General features: G+C 39.1%; 1 protein-coding gene across 1 annotated transcript in view; it reads right to left on the reverse strand.

Moving 5' to 3' along the window:
• Window positions 1-17,808, reverse strand: part of LOC109407640 (cyclic AMP response element-binding protein A) — a 63,121-nt gene extending 45,313 nt beyond the window's left edge. The window contains exons 1-2 of the mRNA XM_062844049.1: window positions 17,672-17,808; window positions 17,359-17,590 (exon numbers count right to left, since the gene is read on the reverse strand). Of these exons, the coding sequence (XP_062700033.1) occupies window positions 17,359-17,587 (229 nt within the window). The 5' untranslated portion in view covers window positions 17,588-17,590; window positions 17,672-17,808. The remainder of the gene's footprint in view (window positions 1-17,358; window positions 17,591-17,671) is intronic.
• Between the last annotated feature and the right edge of the window lie 3,518 nt (window positions 17,809-21,326).

Below are 21,326 nucleotides of genomic sequence, written 5' to 3' on the forward strand. Positions count from 1 at the left end.
TAAAATACTGGTAAGTCCCTGTAGATATGTCTGAAGAAATCCTTGAAGATGGTATTTTTGAAAGATTGCCATGGACATTTCTGAAGGACGAATATTTGCCAGAAATTTCTGTACCAAGGAAACTTTTTGGGAAGCGCTTAGTGAAACATTAGACAATAGTTCCTGAAGATATCCTTCAATAGAATACCTAGAGAATTTTCTTTAAAAAATTCAATGGGAATATGAAACATCTCTTAAGAAGTTTCCTATGGAACTGCTGCAAAAATGTCTAAGAAGTATTTCTGGAGAAATGTTTGAATCCGTAAAAGAATCTTAGAGGTATCCTTGGGGGAAATTCTGGAGAAATGCTACTAGAGGAATTGCTGCTAGCACTGAAAGTAATAATGCAAGAATTTTTGGAAAGAATTCTTGCTAATTTTGGAATCCCTGAAGAAAATTAAAAAAAAACCTAGAAACATTCATGCAAATATTTTCAATGAATTCCTTGAAGAAATTCCAGAGGCAGTCTCTAGAGGGAGTTCGTGAAAAAATAGCTGTACGAATTCCTGAAGGAATCACATGATTATTTTCTGTAACAAAAAAAAAGAATTTCCGTACGCAGAGATGAACCAGGCTAGACCTGATAATCTCAATAATGAAGAAATATAAAACTTCCCGAGAAAACTCTAATTCCTTCAAAAGGGTTTTCTGAAGGAAACCCTAGAAGAATTTCTGAAGTAGTCCCTGGCGAAGTTTCAGTAGGAATCCATGGAAAACTTCTAAGCGAATTCTTGAAGAAATTTCTGAAAAAAATCTCACAGGCATATCTGAATAAAACTCTTAAGAAATGTATCGAAGATTCCCTAGAAGAGTTTTTGAATCCTTGGATGATTTTATGAATAAATTCCTGGATTAATTTTTGAAAATATCCATAGTATAATTTCGGAAGGAACCTATAACGAAGAATTTCCAAAGGAGAAATTGCGGAATTAATTTCTAAAAGAAACTTTGTAGATTTTTGTCATGAATCTCAGGAAGATAATCTTAAGTAATCTTAAGGATTATTTAAAAAAAAAAATCTAAATGAATTCTTGAAACAATTATTGAAAAATTTTCTAAAGAAATTGTTTGTTAGGTTTCTGAAGGAGATTTGTACTTTTAATTTTCTGAAAGAAATCGCCGGAAGATTTTCAAGGAATTCATGAATGAGTTTTCGAAAGAATCTCAGGATCGTTTTTTGAAAAAAAAAAATCTATGGAACATTTTCTGAGGAATTTCCAGTAGGATGTTCAAAAGGAATCCATGGAACAATTTTGAAAGGTATCCATGGAAGGATTTATCGAAGCGTTATTTGGTTTCTGGATGAATCTTAAGCAAACTTCAGAAAAAAATCTTGAATGAATCTATGGTTTTCTAAAGAAATACCTAAAAGATTTTTTACAAGAATTCGCATAGCTATCTCAGAAGGAATCCCTGGCAGAATTAATGGGAGGCTTTCTCAAGGAATCACTGAAGAGTTTTTGAAGAAACTGTGATTTTCTAAATGAATCCATCGTGAAATTTCTGTGGGAATCTTTCTAAAAATTACTGAAGAAATTCATTAAGGATTTTTGATGAAATTCAAGGAGGAATTTCTGAAGCAATCCTGCAAGATTTTTCAACATAAAACTTAGAGAAATTTTCGTAGGAATATCTAAAGAAATTCATTTATTGGTTCCTTGGGACATTTTTAAAAGAGTCCATTCCAAGGAATTTCCGCAGGCATCTTTAGAGAAGTTTGCGAAGCAATCGCTGGAGAAATTTCTAAAGAAGACCTCGCAGAACAAATTTCTTTCACAAAACGAATGCAGACAGTGGAGCGACTATAAGCGAAAATATGCATGTGCCGGGGCTGGGATTCGAACCCATGACCAACGGTTAACAGGGTGCGATCCTTGGTAAACCATATATTTGAGCAAATTGGAAGTTTTTTCCAAGAAGTTACATTCTACCCCGTCTTCCCCAATTTCAGTTCCAAAATAAGCCGCGCAGCTTTTGTGGGGCTCAATTTAGTTCGAAGGGGCCCACACCGCCTGCTCAGCATCGCTCAGTGTGCACTAATAAATATTCAACATAAATTTGTCACCGACGACACGATGACGGCGGCGCAACGACTGAACCGAACTGGCGGGCGGTGACCGCACGGACTCTTGTTATTGTGTCCGCCGAGCCGAGGGCTCACAGCGGCGAAGGCGCATGTCGACCTCTCAACAAAACCAACAAACTGTCCATCGTCAGTACGGACGGCGGCGACTCTGATTGAATATCGCGGAGATTTATTGCAGTGGAGGAAAGTTTTCGGTTTTTGCGTCAAGTCTCAGGTGAATTATGGATGGCGATGCCCGTAGGGTTGCTGTGGATTGAAAGCGAAAGTACCTACATCGGTTTTAGGGTTGCGACGACGGCGGTTTGTGGTGGCTTATTATTATATCGAGAGATTTTCAGGCTCTATCTCTATTGGGGGATTAGAACTTGCAGTCAGTAGTGACATGCAGGGCTTAGATAGAGACAATAAATCATGCGTAACATTGTAATCAGTTGTATGACAAATGGGTTAAAGTAGGAACAAAGGATCGACTTATGAATTACACAATTTATAAGGTAATTGGCTCTAACGTTGTTTTTAACAACATGCTACACTTCTTATAATACATACCTATGCTAAGCAGGGAAAATCTTCTTGTACTGCCTGAGCCATTAGAAACCAAGAAGGCGACCCTTTAGTTTGCAATTCGACCAATTGATGCTGAGCCGTTTGTCGTTTCACGTATAAGTTTCGTCGGAAAACCATGTTCTGACATTATGCCCTGTTGGTACCGTGTCCAACAAATAACAAACTTCAAAAGCAGAGGATCACTTGAACATCAAATTACAGCGGTCTGCAATCCAGTTAAATCATCGATCATCAATGGTCATTTTTAATCGTCCATTGATTAATGGTGATTACGAACGACGATGGCGAAGATAACAACGATGTTGCACCGGCGATGATGATCTGCCGCGCACAGATTCCAGTTCGATCACTTTCGCAAAATGTTGCATCGCATCGATCATCACGCCGCCGTTGTTAGTAGCAACAGCAAGTAGATTGCACTCACCAACAACCACAACCACCTACCGTAATAGCACACTTCGGTTCGGACCCCTGCTGTCGTTGTTGCATTCGAGTGCGCCTCGCGAATTGCTTTTTTTATGTCACTTTTTTTTCTACGACCATTTTTACTGCCGTTGTTCAAGGGGTGGAGGAGACTCAGCAGGCTGCGCCGCCGCCGTCGCCGCCCCATAGCTCCCCATAGCTGGTTGAAATTTTTATTATAATTATTCAATTAAGCGTTACTCGTTTTCCTTTACTTCCTTGCAGCGATGCGATGCGATGGACGGGTTGCATTCGATAGGCCATCGATTCCATTCATTGAATCGAATGGTGCTGGTTAACGAATCAAGCCGGGGGAGTGCGGATTTATTATGGTTATTAATTAGATGTAGATAATTTCAGGCTGTCATCACAACATTTCTTCAGCAAAGGAGGCCTTAGACTTAGACGCCGCCAACTGTGATGATTTCCGGAGGCTCTACTTGATCGTCCGTTGGCGGTGGTGGCGGAGGCATGTCACCTGGAATGTCACACCGGGGCCCGTTTCACTTGTTGCGTGCGTGGCGGCTTCGGACCAGAAATAGTTGGCATTTTTCAAATCATTAGCAATTGCCTATTTGCTGGCTGTGCTCATTGGCCATACAAATCTCACATAATATTCACTGGATGTTTATTGATTAATCATCCAATTCTGGCGGCTGCTTAGGAAGCCTATAAATGTTGGTCATTTGCGGTGATTATTACTTTTTATGCGCGCGCGATGATGGTTGCTGTTTTCAGTGTTCGGCGGTATCGAAGGAGACCATGGAGGCTGGTAACTAGGAGTAAATGTTTGGTTTACGATTACAGCAGCTGTCAACTCAATGAGCGAGACCAATGCAGAGGAGAGAGACACAGGATAGGTGGCCTGATTTGTTTGTTCGTTGCGGTGCACGTGTGTTGCGATTCGTTGCGCTGGCGACAAATGTGTCAATAAATGTAGAAAAGGGCTTCTGGTTCACCAAGGACATTATGCAATCAATCAGGCTGCCAGTCACACCGAAGTTTATGGTTTGCTGTGAGTCACCACAAACGATTTCTGAGAAATGTGGGAATGCTTCTGAGATGTATTGAGAAAACTTAATCAGCTTCCTGCGATCTAAAATTGAATTTGAAAAGAGACTGCAGGCAGAACTTAGAGAACTTATTATCAGCATTTTTTGGATTTCACACAAAATTCATTTGTTAGAATTCCACATAATCTAAAACCAGATTTCAACAAAATTCTAAACAGAGTGTCAGTTACTGGATTGGATTAAGTGTTTTTTTAATAAAATTTAAAAAACATATCTCTTTTTCATATTATTTAGGCTTTGATGTCCTTTATGCTTCAAATGGGAAAAAATATGGAGTGTTTAGATTAAATTTGTACAAAATATATTTGGAGGTATACTTTGATTTGTCGGAGATTTCAATTTTTAAAATGTCTTAAAAATCGAATTTTTCATAAAATCCAAGCAATTTTTTTTTTGTTTTATTCTTATTTAAATTGTATACCAAAATGTATCAAAACATATGAAAACTGTTTGAAAACTAAGTTTTCTATAAAAGGCTCGGAGTTTGTGGCATATATAAGAAATTCTCGCTAAATAGCGAATAAACCACTATCTCGCTAGCTGTTGTTACGATCGAATTCTTCCCCTTCCAAAAATGTGTATGTTTGATTCAAAAGCCAATGGTTTGGAAGATGGACATTAGAGTGGGTCAACGTTGTATGGAGAAACTTTAAATTGGAACGCATCAACCCGGAACAAAGCTTTTACGATCTGAATTGGAGTCCAAAACAACTGTGCAAAATCTAAAATAATCTAACTAATTACGTTGAAGTATAGCCTAGGATATGCTGAAAAACTTTGCTGAAGTCCGCAAAGTGATCCGACACTTGTGAAAAAAGTTATTCGCTTGGTAACTTAGGCCAAAAATTGAGATTTTATTATTGATGTTATTCTTTTACATGTTAAATGTTAAGCACCACCGGGCAATCTGAACGTTATAACTTTTTTCACAAGTGTCGGACCACTTTGCAGTCTTCGGCAAAGTATTTCGTCATATCCTATGCTATACTTCAACGTAATTAGTTAGGTTGTTTTAGACAAAAAAAATCAATTTAGGAGAAAAAAGCAAAAAAGCACATTTTACCATACTAAATTCCAAACAAATTTCAATCGCAATGCGGAATACGGGGACGCAACCAATCGTTCCCAAATTTTGCACAGTTGTTTTGGACGCCAAAAGGAATCGAAAAAGCTTTGTTCCAAAAAATCTACTTTGTTGACCCAATCTAATGGACATACACAATAACGTTATTTGCATAAATGTCCCACAAAAATAAAAAAGCTCAGAAAACAATTCAGAGATTACTTTAAAAATGTCTCCGAGGATTTACCCAATAATTCCTTTATGAATTGCTTCTAAAATTTTCCTTAACAAAATGTTTCATAAATTCCTACAGGGTTCCCTTTTCTACTAACATTGTGTATAGTCTAGACTCTTCTAGACTAGAAGAGGTTATTAGAACCTTCATAAAACTAAAATAAAAGTTTTAAGGTTTATTACGGCTCTAAAAACCTCTACAAGACTAAATGGTCATCAAAATGTTACTTGGGTTCAGAAATTCCTCAAGAGGTTCCACTTAAACGTAAGCGTATTTGCCGAAAAATCTCTCTGTATGATTAATGTAGGTTTGTACCGCTATCCGCTCGGTTGCCTTTTGTTGCAGTTTTGCGGTGTAGAATAAAAGTAAGTGAACCTAGACGGTCTTCGAAGAGAACTTCCCAAATCAAATCAGCATTATACAGATTATTTCACAAAACCTTCCATGTGTTCCTCCAGAAGTGTTTGAGAAATTCGCGCCAGGATTACTTCAGAAATTCATCTGGATAATTGTTCAAAAATTTCTCTAAGCATGCTGTCGGAGATTCTATTGAAGATTCCTATAGATAATTCACCAATATTTTTTCCGGAATTCTTCTAAACATTTTTTCTTAAAAAACTTCTTTCGGAAATTCGTCCAAGTATTCAACTAAAAATCCCCTCGCGATTTAAAAAAAATCTCCAAGGATTCATTCAAAAATTTTCTTCAGGGATTTGTTCAGAATTTCCTCCTCTTCTACAAATTCCACACAAAAATATTTCAAAGCAACTTGCATGATTTACTTCCGATCATCTTTGTTTTTTTACAAAAAAAAACATTAATTTTAGCATAAATTCCTCCAGGGACTCTTTTGGAAACTCGTTCAGAGATTCTTTCAGAAATTTCTTTTGACATTTATTCAAAAGTTTCTTTACAGATTCCTTTGATAAAACATGCCTTCAGAAACTATTCCAGATTTTTTCAGAAAATGTTTCAAAAATTCCTTCAAAACTTTGTACTGGGGTTACTTTGGAAATTTCAACCACCAATTTCTCCAGAATTTCCACTAGGGATTTCATCAGAAGTTTCACAAAGATTTGTGTATGAGTTTCTGCAGAAATTCCTTCAGGGATTTGCTTAGAATACCCTTTATATCCAATTTTAGCGGGACTTTTCTAGATTTTTTCCGAAAAATTCTTCGGAAATTTCATCAAGCATTCTCTCAGACGATCTTCCAAGAATTATATCTAAAAATTGTCCGGGTTTGCTTTAGAAATAGTTTCAGGGATTTGTTTTTGTAAACCTGTATTTTTATCAAAAAATCTTCCTGGGATTTCTTTAAAAATTCCTCCAGATTGATAAGTTTTCTGCAGGGGTTCCTAAAGATTCTTTCAGAGAATCAATTCAACTAATGATTTCTTCAGAAAAATCTCTAGAGATTACTTTGAAAAAAAAAATCCACAAATATTCCGGTAATTATCTCATGGACCCTTGCTGAAATTCATCCTAGGATTCATTTAAAAAAATCTTTCACGAGTTCCTGCAAAAATCTGCAAACAAGGGATTCTTGAAGAAAGTCTTCAAGTCCTACTTTCTAAACTACTTGTAGGAGTCCTACTTTGGAAACTACTCGTAGATTTACTTCAAAATATAATGCAGGAGATCCTAAAAAATCAGTCAGAAATTTTTCTACAAAATCATCTAGAGAGATTCCTTTAGACTTTAGAATATCCCCCAGAAATTTTTACAAGAACTCCTTAAGAAAGTCTAACACGAATAGCTTCCAAAAATGATGCATAGATTCCTTTAGAAAATACATTAAGGATTCCTTTAAAAAAAATTTGTATAGATTGAACTAGAAATTTAACTACGATTTTATATAGATTTCTTTTCATAGAGATTCCTCCAGGAATTTTTCAAAACATTCATCTAGAAAACCTTCTACGAACTTTCTCCAAATACTCCATGGATTTATTTTTAATGATTCACAGAAACTCAGAACTCCCATTAGAGACGAACCAGCCTAGGGCTGAAAGTCTCTATAATGAAAACAAATCAATCAGTCAAAACTACTTCAAAATTTTCTCAGAAGCTTTCTAAAGAATTTATGCCTAAGATTGCGTTAGAAACTCGATAATTGATTATTACCCCGGGAGCGGTCGCGTCGTGTACTGAGTACACACACCATGAAAAATGCACGCTTGGTATCAAAGCGTGAGCGTGGTGTCACTGAAGGTGGTCGAAGACGCAAATACTCGAGGATTAAGGAAATTCTTAAGATTTCTTCACTTTCTTTTAAATATTCCTTCAAGACATTTTTCTTCCAGAAAATCCTCCAAGGATTCCTTCAGAAAATTTTCCACAGTTTCTTTCAAAGATTCTTATATGGATTCTTACGGTAAGGATGGAAGACATTCTTGAGGAGATTCCTGCCAAAACTCACACAGAAATTTCATCAAAAATTCCGCCGGGTATTCCTCGAAGCGTACATATCTCTAGGAGTTTCTCTATGGATTCCTCCAAGAATTCATTAAAAACATGTTTGTGATTATTTTTAGGGGATTTCTCAAAAGGCTGAAAGCCCCTGCATTATAAGTCATCATAATACAAACTTGAACTAATTGGTATAGTTAAAAATTATAATTGAAAAATATGCATAAAATCGAGGGTCCACTAAATCGAGTATATCTGTAATAGTAACGCTAGCACAATATGGATCTCCTTAAGAATATTGTAGTGAAATTAACAAACATTTCTTGTCATTGGCGGTAAAATTTACTACAAAATCCCTGGAATCAATTTCAGCGAATTTTCTACGTTCTGGAGGGATTCTAGACCAGTGCTTCAACCAACTAAGTCACACAACAAGTAACAATTCTGCGCAAGTTACGCCAAGAACAAGAAGAAGTGCTAGTGCAGATAGTTCTCGGTGAGAAATTCGAAAAGACATGGAGACCCTAAACTTTCGAGTAAACTGGAGCAATATCATCCAACACCTAAACGAGAATGATGATATACTACTCGGGTTGCGTTGAAATAAAACTACGCTGTAGCAAACAGTGTTTCAAGCTGCAAATAGGACCATCTGAAATAAATAAACTTTCATGAAGATCTTCTAATAACCCTTTTAGTGTCCCCATTGCCCGGTAAAGTTCATCTTCAATCCTGACATGACAAGACCACCAACCACGAGCGAGAAGCCATCTCCGAGCCAAAGATCAGGTGAAGATTATAACTTACATGACCACCACTATTCCCCCATTTCATCTCAACCACCTTGCGCGCAAAGCTCATCCTCCCTCGATCTATTCCCGCCGCCCGGCCACATGACTAGAAGGTACCGTCACAACACGCGGAAAGACAAATGGCTTGACATTTCGTGTGAATACTGTGCACGGCGGAGGCGGCCACACGAGAGGGTGATCTTGGCGGGCGCGATTTGCACACACTCTCAGAAATGGCACAACCATCCCAAGTGAGAGGGACCATCATCAACCATTAGTTTAGGCAAATTTATGACGAACGACGACGACGCGACGGTCGGTGCGCTGCTAAGGATCAATCCGCTTGACACTAGGTATCTAGGTAGAGGAGAAGATGGCCTTAAACTTTCGCTCGTCGCCGCGCCGCACGCCGATCAACGCAAAGCTCGCTGATTAGTTGATCTTTACTTTGTCATTTAACGAGCGGTTATCTATCGTCCGTCGTCGGCTCATTATTGCACCAAGGAAGCTTGATCATTAGCATCATTAGCAGTTACGCAAAACCCCGAAGTAGGCTGTGAGAGAATCTGCCGCAGTTAGTTCATAATCTTGGAATTTCTCCCGGGGCCGGGCTACTACGATCGAATCCCTCCAAAATCTATGGCGATCCGATTACTGAACGCAATCATCATAAATACCATCACTCCCATTAACGATTCATTCACCTGAAGCTGAAGATGAAACAGACCTGTTCGAAACCAACCTTCATTTGGTTTGTCACACAAAACCACCGCACCACCGATTGCGTCTGGTTTTCCGGGCGACAGAAAACCTGATTATCTCTAATCGTCGTCGTCATAGGTCGACCTCTCACGCTTCAATTTCATTCAGATGAGACCCATCGATTGCGTGCGTTTGTAGTTAGAATGGTCCAAAGGGAGGCCACATTTGTTCAAATATCGTCACACGATTCGGGAACTTTTGTCTCCAATCCTACACTGGGCTGGGATCCAGTCCATCACGTTCACGGCACAACCTGGAAGAATGGTGCTTTTTTTCTTCTTTCGGAGGCGAAAGGAAACAAGTTTCGTGGGCCGGGTTCATCAGTTTGTGGAAGATTTGAGGGTTTTGTTCCTCTTTGAGACAATTGGTATCCCGATTGACGATTGTAGTCGAGCACGTTGTTGGCGCGGAAAAGTGAACATAATATTGACACAGGTTGCCCGCTGACGCCAAAAGTGTGCGCGAAGTTTATACGTATGTATTGATGATGAATTTCATTAGGGTGTTTTGCAATGCATCCGTTTGTTTCTGGTTTCTGGTTGTTTGCAAATGGCAGGGGTGCACAATTTGGATCACGGCACGGAACACTGGCATAGCTCGGTTTTCAATCAGTAGCAGTATGTTGCAAAATCTGGTTTGAATGAGCGAAATCTTGACAATTTCGAATGTTTAATGTGTACTCAATCTCACAAAGAGTTCGGTGGATATTGAGTAGGCTCTTCCAAGGTTAAACATTATGACATTCATTTTCAATCCATATAAATAAAAATGGAATGGTGTTTGTATGTCATGAATAGGCTCGAGAACGGGCCAACAAAGCTACACCATTCTTTCAGTGTTTCATTCGTGCAGGGCTTCGACGTGTTCGTACGGAAAAATAATTGGGATAATAGTAGGAAATCAAAGCTTGTTTTTCTCAGAGATGGCGCCACCACATTAAAAGTAAAATCATTTTTCTTGTATGGACAAATCGCTGGCTTGCACTTGTTCCGCATCGCAGCGATTTGTGGCTTGGGGCAAAAAGTTGCAAATTAGAAACAAAATCATTATCCCTACGCGTTTCTTCTGGATTCATTGCAGTAACAGAGAATTGATTACATCGCCATACAAATTTCAAGTTGTTTACTTCTTTTTTTCTGACTGGCATTTTTCACCCGTGTTGCGTATGATGTTGCGAGTGGATAGGTGCCAGGCGGCGCCGCTGTATATGTGAAAAACACATGGAACACGAGCGCCGTCTATGATTCCGTAGCGCAAGCTTTTCTGCTTGTTTACACTGTTATCACGTTTACCGCATTTATCAGAAAAGCGCCTCTACCGGCACTTTAACATAGGCGCAGCTGCTTACTTCCTATTGACCGGGTACGCACCGAACCAATAAAGATTGAAATTCCATTTTACGGGGTATTTTTCTACAGAACTGCATGTTAAAAAACACAACAGCAGGCACAACGACGTTTGAAGGGACAATTATTTATACATATAAACTTTAAAGGCAGAAATCTGACACACGAAGACTTTGTTTATTTACAAAAAGAGGCAGATAATCCAAATTCATGAATTTGTTCTGGTGTTTCGCCGAATAGGAAGTAAGCAGCTGCGCTTATGCTAAAGTGCCGGTAGTGGCGCTTTTCTGATAAATGCGGTAAACGTGATAACAGTGTAAACAAGCAGAAAAGTTTGCGCTACGGAATCATAGATGGCGCTCGTGTTCCATGTGTTTTTCACATATACAGCGGCGCCGCCTGGCACCTATCCACTCGAAACATCATGTGCAACACGGGTGGAATATGCCAGTCAGCAAAAAGAAGTAAACAACTTGAAATTTGTATGGTGATGTAATCAATTCTCTGTTACTGCAATGAATCCAGAAGAAACGCGTAGGGATAATGATTTTGTTTCTAATTTGCAACTTTTTGCCCCAAGGCACAAATCGCTGCGATGCGGAACGAGTGCAAGCCAACGATTTGTCCATACAAGAAAAATGATTTTACTTTTAATGTGGTGGCGCCATCTCTGAGAAAAACAAGCTTTGATTTCTTACTATCGATTAACTACATCGGCTGTTTTCCTACTCTCCGCATCGACCAATGTGGCGCTAGTTTCTATGCGCGAAAAATCGCTAAAAGTAAATAGCAAAAATATTGTATGGCGAATAGCATCTAAAGGCAAATTTCTCGAAGTGGAATACATTATTCGAAAAAATATTTGGTAGGGGTTGTGCACAATGGTGACTACTATTAAGCCTACCAAATATTTTTTCAGTAAAAGCTTTCTATTTCAAGTAATTCAAGTTTAGATGCTTTTCACCATACAAAATAAAATTAATTTACTCCTGCTGATCAACTGTGGGTGTGCGCCAAGCGGGTAGTCCATTGGGAACGAACATCTCAGGCGTTATCCAAGATAGCGCCATACTTTCTTTAGCAAAGTTGTAGTACTAGAATAGATCTACCATACAATTCCAACTAACAATCAATTAGTTAGAAATTTATCCAATGGAGGTGCTCTGTAGAAGTGGTTGCTATGAACACTTGCCAGTAGAAGCACTCATAAGTTATCACATACGATATCTCCAGATCTAGTTTATTTGGAACAATGCTGTCTTCGACAGAGTTGTTCAGTAGGTCAAGAACGATGTGGTGGTTCATCAATTAGTTTGTGAATTCATCGCTGAGTGGCGCTAGCTTTCAAGTGAAGTTTTGAACTTTTCTAGCTCGCGTTCCAGAGCAGATAGAAGAGTGTCGTTTTCGGCCAAGTTCTGAATCCCGAACTAGATAATTTTAAAATTATACTTGCCAACTAGCACCACCTAGCGGCTAAAGCATCAACTAATTCTTGAATCAGCAGATTGCTCTTGACTTCCTGGAGAACTTTGCCGAAAACGACATTCTCTATCTGCTCTGGATCTCGAGCTAGAGAAGTTTGAAACTTAACTTGTTAACTAGCGCCACCTAGTGGTGAAATCACCAATTAAATTTTTGAATTACCAGATTGTTTTTGCTTTTCTGATGAACTTTGCCGAAAACGACACTTTTCTATCTGCTTTGGATCCTAATACAGTCAGGTTTTTTTACGCGGTTTTCATTTACACGGCCGCATAAAAAAAAACTCCATACAATAAAAAAATTCATCGTCTTATTTTTGCATGATTCGTCGAGAAATGGTGAGACTTTTTTTTACGCGGTTTTTCGAATTTTGAACTGAGTTTTTTTTTTTTTACGCGGTACGTATCCCCCGCGTAAAAAAACCTGACTGTATAGAGAAGTTTAAAACCAATCTCGCTAACAAGCGCCGCCTAGCGGCGAAATCACCAATTGTTGACTTACTATATTGCTCTTAACTTTCTGGATAACTTTGCCGAAGACGGCACTTTTCCTTTTTTTATGGATTCCGAAATAAGAGTTTTAAAACTTTACTTAAAAACTAGCGCCAGCTACAGCGAAATCAAAAACTAATTGTTTAATCACCAGATAGCTCTTGACTTCCTAGAATGTTGATGAAGACGACACTTTTCTATCTACTCTGAATCCCGAGATAGAGGAGTTTGAAGCTTTACTTGACCTATCGCGGAAGCACCAACTAATTATTGGATCACCAGATTTCTTTTGACTTACCGAAGAACTTTGCTGAAGACGACACTCTTCTATCTGCTCTGGATGGCGAGCTACAAAAGTTTAAAACTTTACTTGGCAACTACCACCACCTAGCGACAAGACCACAAACTAATTGGTGAGTCACCAGACTGTTCTTGGCCTACTGAACAACTATGCCGTGTTTGCCTGCAAACACTTAACACTGCGTTGAACAAAACCTTTTTTTAGAAATTGGGTCAGGGGTGTATGGAATATTTAACTGAATTGGCTCATTATCTAAATGGATTTTAAGATTGCAGGACAATAGGGCCCGATCGGTGAAGTACTAGATTTATAGTAATGAGCAAAATTTATGTATGATGAGAAGGTGAACTCTCCATTTCTGCAAGGAACTGGTACAAATAGCGAGGGTATTATGACTCCTTGTCTAATTTGATGCTGTTTGAGCAAAACATTGGACTATAACACAGTATTGTTTTCTTCATTTATTGTCTCTTCAACAGAACAGTTTTCAAAGGTTATGCTCAAACAGCATCAAATTATAAAAGAAATCATAATACCCACACTTTTGTATCGAAGAATTCACCTTCTCATCAGTGGTTAAGAAAACTCAAAACGTCACCAGGTGCCTCAGAGGGGATTTTCAGGGGGGTTTCGGAGGCTTTCGGAAGAGATCCTAAGAGCCATACTGTCCCGGTCATAAAGTCACTTTTTTTTTTGCGAAATACTGCCCAAAAGTTTGGATGCGTCATAATATCCTAAGTGCCATCTTTCCTTGGACCACGTGACATGCAGGTATTTGGACGCAGAAAAATGCGTCATAAAGTCCCGGGACATCATGGCCTCGGCGTTATGATACTGTTTCATTACAAAGGGGTACTGAAGCGTTTCAGAAGACTTTGAGAGGCTTCGGAGGATTCAGGGAGATTCAATAGAGTTCGAGAGAGCTTGAGTATGAGTAGGTATTACCTAGAAGAAGATTACGGGGTCCTCAAGGGAATTTTCTGATGTGAAGGCGTTTCAGGGGGCTCCAGAAGGTTTCAGGTAGCTTCAGTAGAATTTGAAGGAAACCTTCGGGAGTCTGGAGGAGTTTGCTTAGGGGTTCCTAGATGTTTCAGAGTGTTCCTAGTGGTTTTAAGGGGCATAGGTAGTGTTCAAGGAATGACTCTCTATGGCTTTCTAAGGGGTTTCAAGACATTCCAGAATGATTTGATGAATTTCGAGCAATTTGAGGGGGTTTCAGAGAAGGGAAGTTTATGGGGGTCTCAGAGAGGTGATAGGTTTTAAGACCTTTCAGTGAATTTCAGGGTTCTTTAGGGAGCAGAGCTAAGGAAAGTATACCGTGTGTGGTTTCTAAAGAGGTTTAATGTATTTCAAGGCGTTCTAGTGGATTTCAGGGAGTTAGTACAAATCTGCTTCGAAATACTGCGAAGATTACTAGCTTCGCTTACATAGATGTTGCTTATGTAGATTGCAGAGGATGCGCTCGTAGACGGCGAAGAGTACGACCGATCTGCACAAGCTGAACGCAGCGAATCAGATCCCGACAAGTTCAGAGATGTCGATGACCCGCTGATCGGTCCCGAACTACAACCAGAGGACGCGCATCAGTTGGTAAGGTGCAGTGTGAGGAAGCGCGTAACCTCAGGCAAGTATTGAGATTTTCATTTGGGCTTCAGTGGTATACTTTGATGGATCCACCTAAAGATACAAGGCTCGTCTCGTAATCAAATTCTCAAGACAAGGGCGTCGACTACGAAGAGACGTACCGCTCGGGGTCCGGTATGCAACTATTCGCTATTTGATGTCGTCAGCCACTAGTCTGGACCTGAAGACGCATTACCGCGTTTCTGTCACCTGCTACTTGGTGGCATGCAACAGAGTTTTTACCCGATTGCCATGGAATGAAAAATTACCCACAAGAATATAAAGAAATGTTGAGGTTCTCAAATCTGTAAACCAGTACACCACGACAACAGAACCACAGAACCCATCTTCAAAACGCAAATACATCTCGAATTCTCCGAGTACCTATGAGGTGGGATCCTCTTTAATGGCAGACCGATGCCGATCTCTCCAGACAATCAGCTAGAGTACAGCTCATCAGTACTAAAATGGCACAAAATACGATGATCGGGAGATGTAGAAGGGTACCACTCACTTGCCGAATAGTAATACGAATCTGGCAGTGGTGAATAAACCAAATGAGAATTGTGCCTACACCCGTGTATCTCTGAACGATCCAGTTAGTTTCGTATGATCTAGCCTACAAGCAATACCAAGTAGTGCGCGATAAGGTCGGCAATTACGTGATAATTTAAATCGACAAAACCGTGTTATGCATGCAAGTCGTTCAGTTTTCATTATATCTACGGGACTTTATTTGATTATAGAGTAGATTTTAGTGCTTATGAGATCGGTGAGCAAGTAGAAACTGGTGATCTATGTGCGCGAGTCTAAGTGCTTTTTGATCCCACCCTAGGCCTATTGATCGACGCCAACGAACGTCTCGTGGGAGATGTCGTGACCATCACGGCCATGGTCGCGAAGCAGTGGAACTCTGGTCCGGCGCTTCTGACTGGGTCCTGCCATCTGGTTGGCTGATGACGTCGCCGATGGATACACTCCTACACGTTTGCACACTTACAACATTTAGATAAGTACGGAGGTCAGTACTGGGTCAACGAATTGAAGCAGCAATTGACAGAGACATTTTCGATTATGGACCGCAGATTATGGCCAAAAAAGTTCCTGAAATCTGGAGTGACGCTAGACCAGGAGAACTATGTTTAGCAGTTGTTAGAACGATTTGGCATAGAAGTCTGTGTTCCGGTAGTGACCCAGGTTGACTCCAACCAAAGGTAGTTGAAGCCAATAAGCCCTAGTACCGCTGAAGAACGAAGACAGATGCAGAATGCCGTTCCGTGAGTTGGTAGGAGATCTCTGGCGCAAGGTACGGTCATTAGATTCACCGTAAATTAAGTTAACAACTCGTCGAATTCAGTGGGAGTGGGGATACCGATTTCGTGGAACTGTCGACGACAGCCCACAGTGGTCTTGTCAATAACGGAAGCCGAATACATGTCATTGAAAACGTCATTGTCACATGTCACAAGTGTAAACAAATCCATCAGCAACTTCAACACCATCAGCACTAACACCATTAGATCTGTCTCTATCTCTACCCGCCTTCATGCACTTCGACTTGGTAGTGCATGAGAAGGTCGAAAAAGCAAAAAAACGGATATGCATACGTGGGTACTCTTCATCAAGTAGTTGGTAGTCTTCAGCATCTGTAACTGTTGACAAGATATGCAGCAATGAACCGCCAAAAAAAACTTGCGAAACACTGCCATTTGAAGACACACATCTCTTTGCAGTTCATATAGAAAGCGCGTCCAAGGTTGATCAATATTGAAACCAACTTTATTTATGACGATTTCCAGATCACTCGTAGGTACACAAAACTTTCCCTAGCAATATGCAAATATTTTCTGTTATTCATCTGTCAACTAGTACATCCACACTGCGTAAAAAAAAATGTATCAATTGACGGATTAGGATAAATGTACCAATAGTGGTGCTATTAGTAGCACGTTGTAGTAAAATAATTGAACAACATTGATAATACCATAAAATAAAAAGTTTGAAAACGTTAATCGGTAGTTCTTCACTTAAATTTGCTAGAAGAAATGTAAAAACCATTGTTTATTTCAGTTTTTGCTAATAAATCACTTGCACCAACTATAGGTACACTGTTCCTATTGTGGAGGTAAAATTTATCATTGGTTCCTATAGTGGCGCATCCCATTGAATTCATATGGGACCCACCACTATAGGTGCAAAAGAGCAAAAAAAATAAGGAAAATAATTGTTTAAAATAGGTTTTTCGACAAATCCTGAACATAAAACCGAATGAAGGTTATTAATTAGGTATGATGCATCTTTTAAAAATGTCATTTGCAAGATTTTTGGTTGAAATAGTGCTAAATTGCCTTTACCACCACTATAGGTACTACCTCCACTAAGGGAGCTTTTACCCTACTCCATGTCTTCAATGGATCAACAAGAATTCAGCAAGTTATTAGTGTCCTTGAATATAATTTGTAAACTGATTTTATTTGCTGATACTGGTTTGAGTCGACATCTCTGAGTATTTGAGCTGCTAAATTTATTCAACTTTTATGACGGCTACATTCACTATCAGAAAAAAATATTCAGAACTCACAGTTCTATCCGTTATATATAACACAAAATAGAATTCCCACTTACCATCCATTTTGTTCTGCAAACTGTGTGGCGAGTCGGGCAGTGTGTCCGATATCGAATCCCCGTCCGAATTCAAACTGTACGAGTGTTCCGTCTTGATGGGCAGACCGCCGGTCCCAATGATGGCGTCCGTCATCAGTTTGTCGTTGAGGATCACTGGCGGCAGCTTGGGGTCCCGATCCATCCAGTCCTGCATGTCCGCGTAGCTGGCCATTTTGAGTGTGTCTTGCATGGTCTGGAATTAAGAGAGAAAAAAAACAGTCCTGTTAAAATGGATCAGGTGAGCAAATTAGCATACGATTAGGAAATTAATTACGGTATCAGGTGAATTTATGTTTATTTATGGTTCCGAGAGGTGTCACCTCTCGGGGCGGGACGAGGCGAACGGGACAAAAAAACAGAGGCATGAACGGTTCTATTCGAAGCCTGCTTCGATCGCATAAATCTTCGGATTAATCTCGGATGCCTCCAGCGCACCGCGAGAAACGAAGCAGGCGTAAAGTGAGGAGGAATGTGCTACCAACCCGTGTCAACCTGTTTGGGTTCCGGAATTTGGAATGATACGCTGGATGGACGTCCCAATAGGAACGAGACTTGAATAATATGACGTGCGAGCCGAGAATGGGATTGACCCAAATTTTACCCAAAGGGATTATGCTTTGGAATTGTACAGGACAGGTGCAATCAGGTTCCCATGACAGTTTTTACCCAGTTATGAACTATTGCGTTCCAAAATCTGTTTCATAACGCCTGCTTCGATTAAGACCTCCGTTGCTGCTTTCGTTTTTCCACTTTTCTTCATCTGTGTCAATAACAGGGTCTCCAGTTGGCTGACAAGGCTTTGGATCGTCAATCTGGAGATAGCGGGTTCGATTCCTAGTCCGGTCGGAAGTAATCCCTTTAATTAATACCTGAGGAAGTGTCCAAAGAATACTAAGAATAATCGGAACAGGCCATGTTCCAGTGGAGGCGTAGCGTCAAAAAGAAGAAGCAGAAGCCATTTCTCAGCTGTGAGAACCAAAGCAAAACAAAAATGCAACAATAAGGCAACAAAACCCCGATAATTACATATTATCCAGGTGGGAGACAGCCCATTAGTGGGAAAAAGTTTTCCGAACGGTCGTCTCCGATTTTGGTCAAAACCGTTTATCACAAGCCACCGTCGCCTCTGCGCCTACTGCGATGCGATACGATAGTAGCAGGCCGGGCGGTGGCGGCAATGAGCAAAGGAAACGCCGCCAACGGAAAACAGAGTAAATAAAGCAGTTCGATGAGGAGAGGCCCGAACAGACAGTCAGCGCCCCTTGGCCCCGCCGAAGCATTTCTTTTTCGATTAATAAGATTGTTATGTACCTTTTTAATAATCATAATCGTAAAATACTAAATAATTACGATAATCGTTTTTTTTTCTCTCGTTTTGACCGAAGGACTCGACCAACTGACGCTGACGAAGCGGAGAACGTTGATCGCATATCACTGCTGTCTGGAAGAGCGAGTGAGGCTTTCTCTGCCTTTTGGTTTCAGTGTTCCAGATTTTTACTAAAATGTATTTCTATGCTTACCTAGGACTTAATTCATTAAAGTGATAAAAAATTCTCAAATGTTATTCGTTTTCAAATAATTTATCATTTATTAATTTTAAATTTTATTTAAAAATTATAAATTCTGGAGTTTTTCTTTTTTTTGTAATTTTGACATATTTTTTATAAATTTTAGTTGTTAGTTACCGGGAGGGAACAAATCCTGTGTCGAAACGTTGGACAAGTAACAAAACCCCTTTTTGACTGCTTCAAAACTGCTTTTGACCAGTAGGCAGTTGCGATCACGTTATGTCCAAAGGGAAGTATTATGAAAACTGAATGTACCTCCAATTATTCGCTAGAACCATATTTTTGGACCTCTTGATTCAGAAAATGTGTGGTTTAAAATAATCCATCTTGGTTTTTTTTTTTCCATACATTTTTATTTGGGACGAAATTTACCTTAAAATGACTTTTTTCGATAATTGTATGGAAAAATAGAAAAAATATCAAAAATATCAAAAAACCCAAGATGAAATATTTTGGGGCAGTTGCAATGGGGATCTCGATCGGATGGCATTGTTCGAAGGAAAAAGTTAAAAATGACGCGTGTTTGATGTAGTTGCGGTGAGGATCTCGATCGGGTGGCATTGTTCGAAGGAAAAAGTGAAAAGTGACGCGTGTTAGGGACAGTTGCGATGGGGATCTCGATCGGGTGAACTGGGTGAGATCATTCCGTTTTTTTTCTTTACATCTCAGAAGGAGTTGGGCTAATTTCTGCAAATTAAGGCGAAACTGGAAGCATTTCCTCACTTTTTGGTTTTTGATTTTTTATTAAATAACGAAGCAATATTTTCAAAATCGGTTTTCGTGCACATGTAGAGTATAGATCAAGGTATCTTCTGATTTTTTTTTGTAGTGGAAAATGTTTTTCGTTTTGGCAGAAACCATTTTTGAACAAAATTTCACAAAAAAAGGTTTCTGCAAAAATGGAAAACATTTTCCAACTCAAAAAAATACAGAAGATACCTTGATCCATACTCTACATGTGCACGAAAACCGATTTTGAAAATATTGCTTCGTTATTTAATAAAAAATCAAAAACCGAAAAAATGAGAAAATGCTTCCAGTTTCGCCTTAATCTTGTAGCTCTGGTGCTGGCCTAATATTGAAGCAATAAAAATGTTAGAAGAAAGTATTTGCATTTCACAACAATCATTGCGCAAATTAAAATTAATTGGATTAATTACCTCAACGGCTGTCGATCACAGGTAAAACATGGGACTACTCTTAGTAAAATACATAATTCGAAAATAGCTATCCATGCTTGAAAGTTTATTCTGGATGAAGACCGTGTCAGTTATTTTCATATCATATACCCTCCGAAAGGAGGCTTCAAGATCCACACCTTACCCTACCACAATGGTCGAAAAAAATAAAGATCGACCAAAACTCGTTTTATGTGTTTAATTAATTTTTTTTTATTAACGTGTATTTTAACTTAGATGCTAATTCTACACTTGTGTTTAATCGAAGTAATAGGTGTTCTAGATGTGTCGTAAAGTATGTTTAGTGTTTCAAAAGGGGTATCTAAAAATAACGTAACATCAATAATTTCAAAAAACTGTATAAGTTAGTGAGCCCCACATTTTTTGCGGGTTTGTTACAAACTCAATTTGAATTCAATTAAATGATTAACTTTCGATCAAAATGAAACATGTTTGTTCAAAACGTGTAAAAAATGTGGGAAGATTAATTTTTATTCAATCAAAAATTGGAAAATAACATAAAATATATGAAAAAAACGATTTCTTTAAATAGCTCTAACTTGAAAACCTGCAAATTTCTGCAAAATCTTTAAACGTTTTTATGCAGTCCTAAGCATGATGTTTAAGATGTACTATTCGAAATTGCGGCGACACGTGACGACACGAGCCATTTTTTAACTTCAAAATTCCCAAAATTCCTTGGGTAGAATATATGAATATTTGAAAAGTTTTGTGACATTTTAATTTTGTGCCATACGTGCATTCAAACTACCCAACACCAAGCTTTCATATGCTGGATAACATAAAACATATATTCCTTTCTCAAAATATTAATATTTTACTTTTTCATGTGATTCATTTTTCAATTTTATGACTTAGGTCACTTTGGCAGTGAAAATGTCATTGAAACTCAAAAGTTGGTAAACTTTCAATCAAGGATCACAAAAGTACAATACATCAACTTTGTAATAAGGTGAAATAAAGTTTAAAAATATCAAATTCGTTTTTTGAAGTTTTTGCCGCCCCTTTGTATGGAGCCCGACGATGCCTACCCTACTAACAAATAATTCTTCCCGAGACAACTGTGAGGCTGCTGTGGATTCCACGGTCTCTAGTAACAACGGTTGTCGAACTAACATTCCTTCCCTTTCCCGATGACCGTAAGGACGTGGCCGGCGCCGTT

The sequence above is a fragment of the Aedes albopictus genome, unplaced genomic scaffold (genome assembly GCF_035046485.1).
Source record: "Aedes albopictus strain Foshan unplaced genomic scaffold, AalbF5 HiC_scaffold_79, whole genome shotgun sequence".
NCBI classification, from domain to species: domain Eukaryota; kingdom Metazoa; phylum Arthropoda; class Insecta; order Diptera; family Culicidae; genus Aedes; species Aedes albopictus.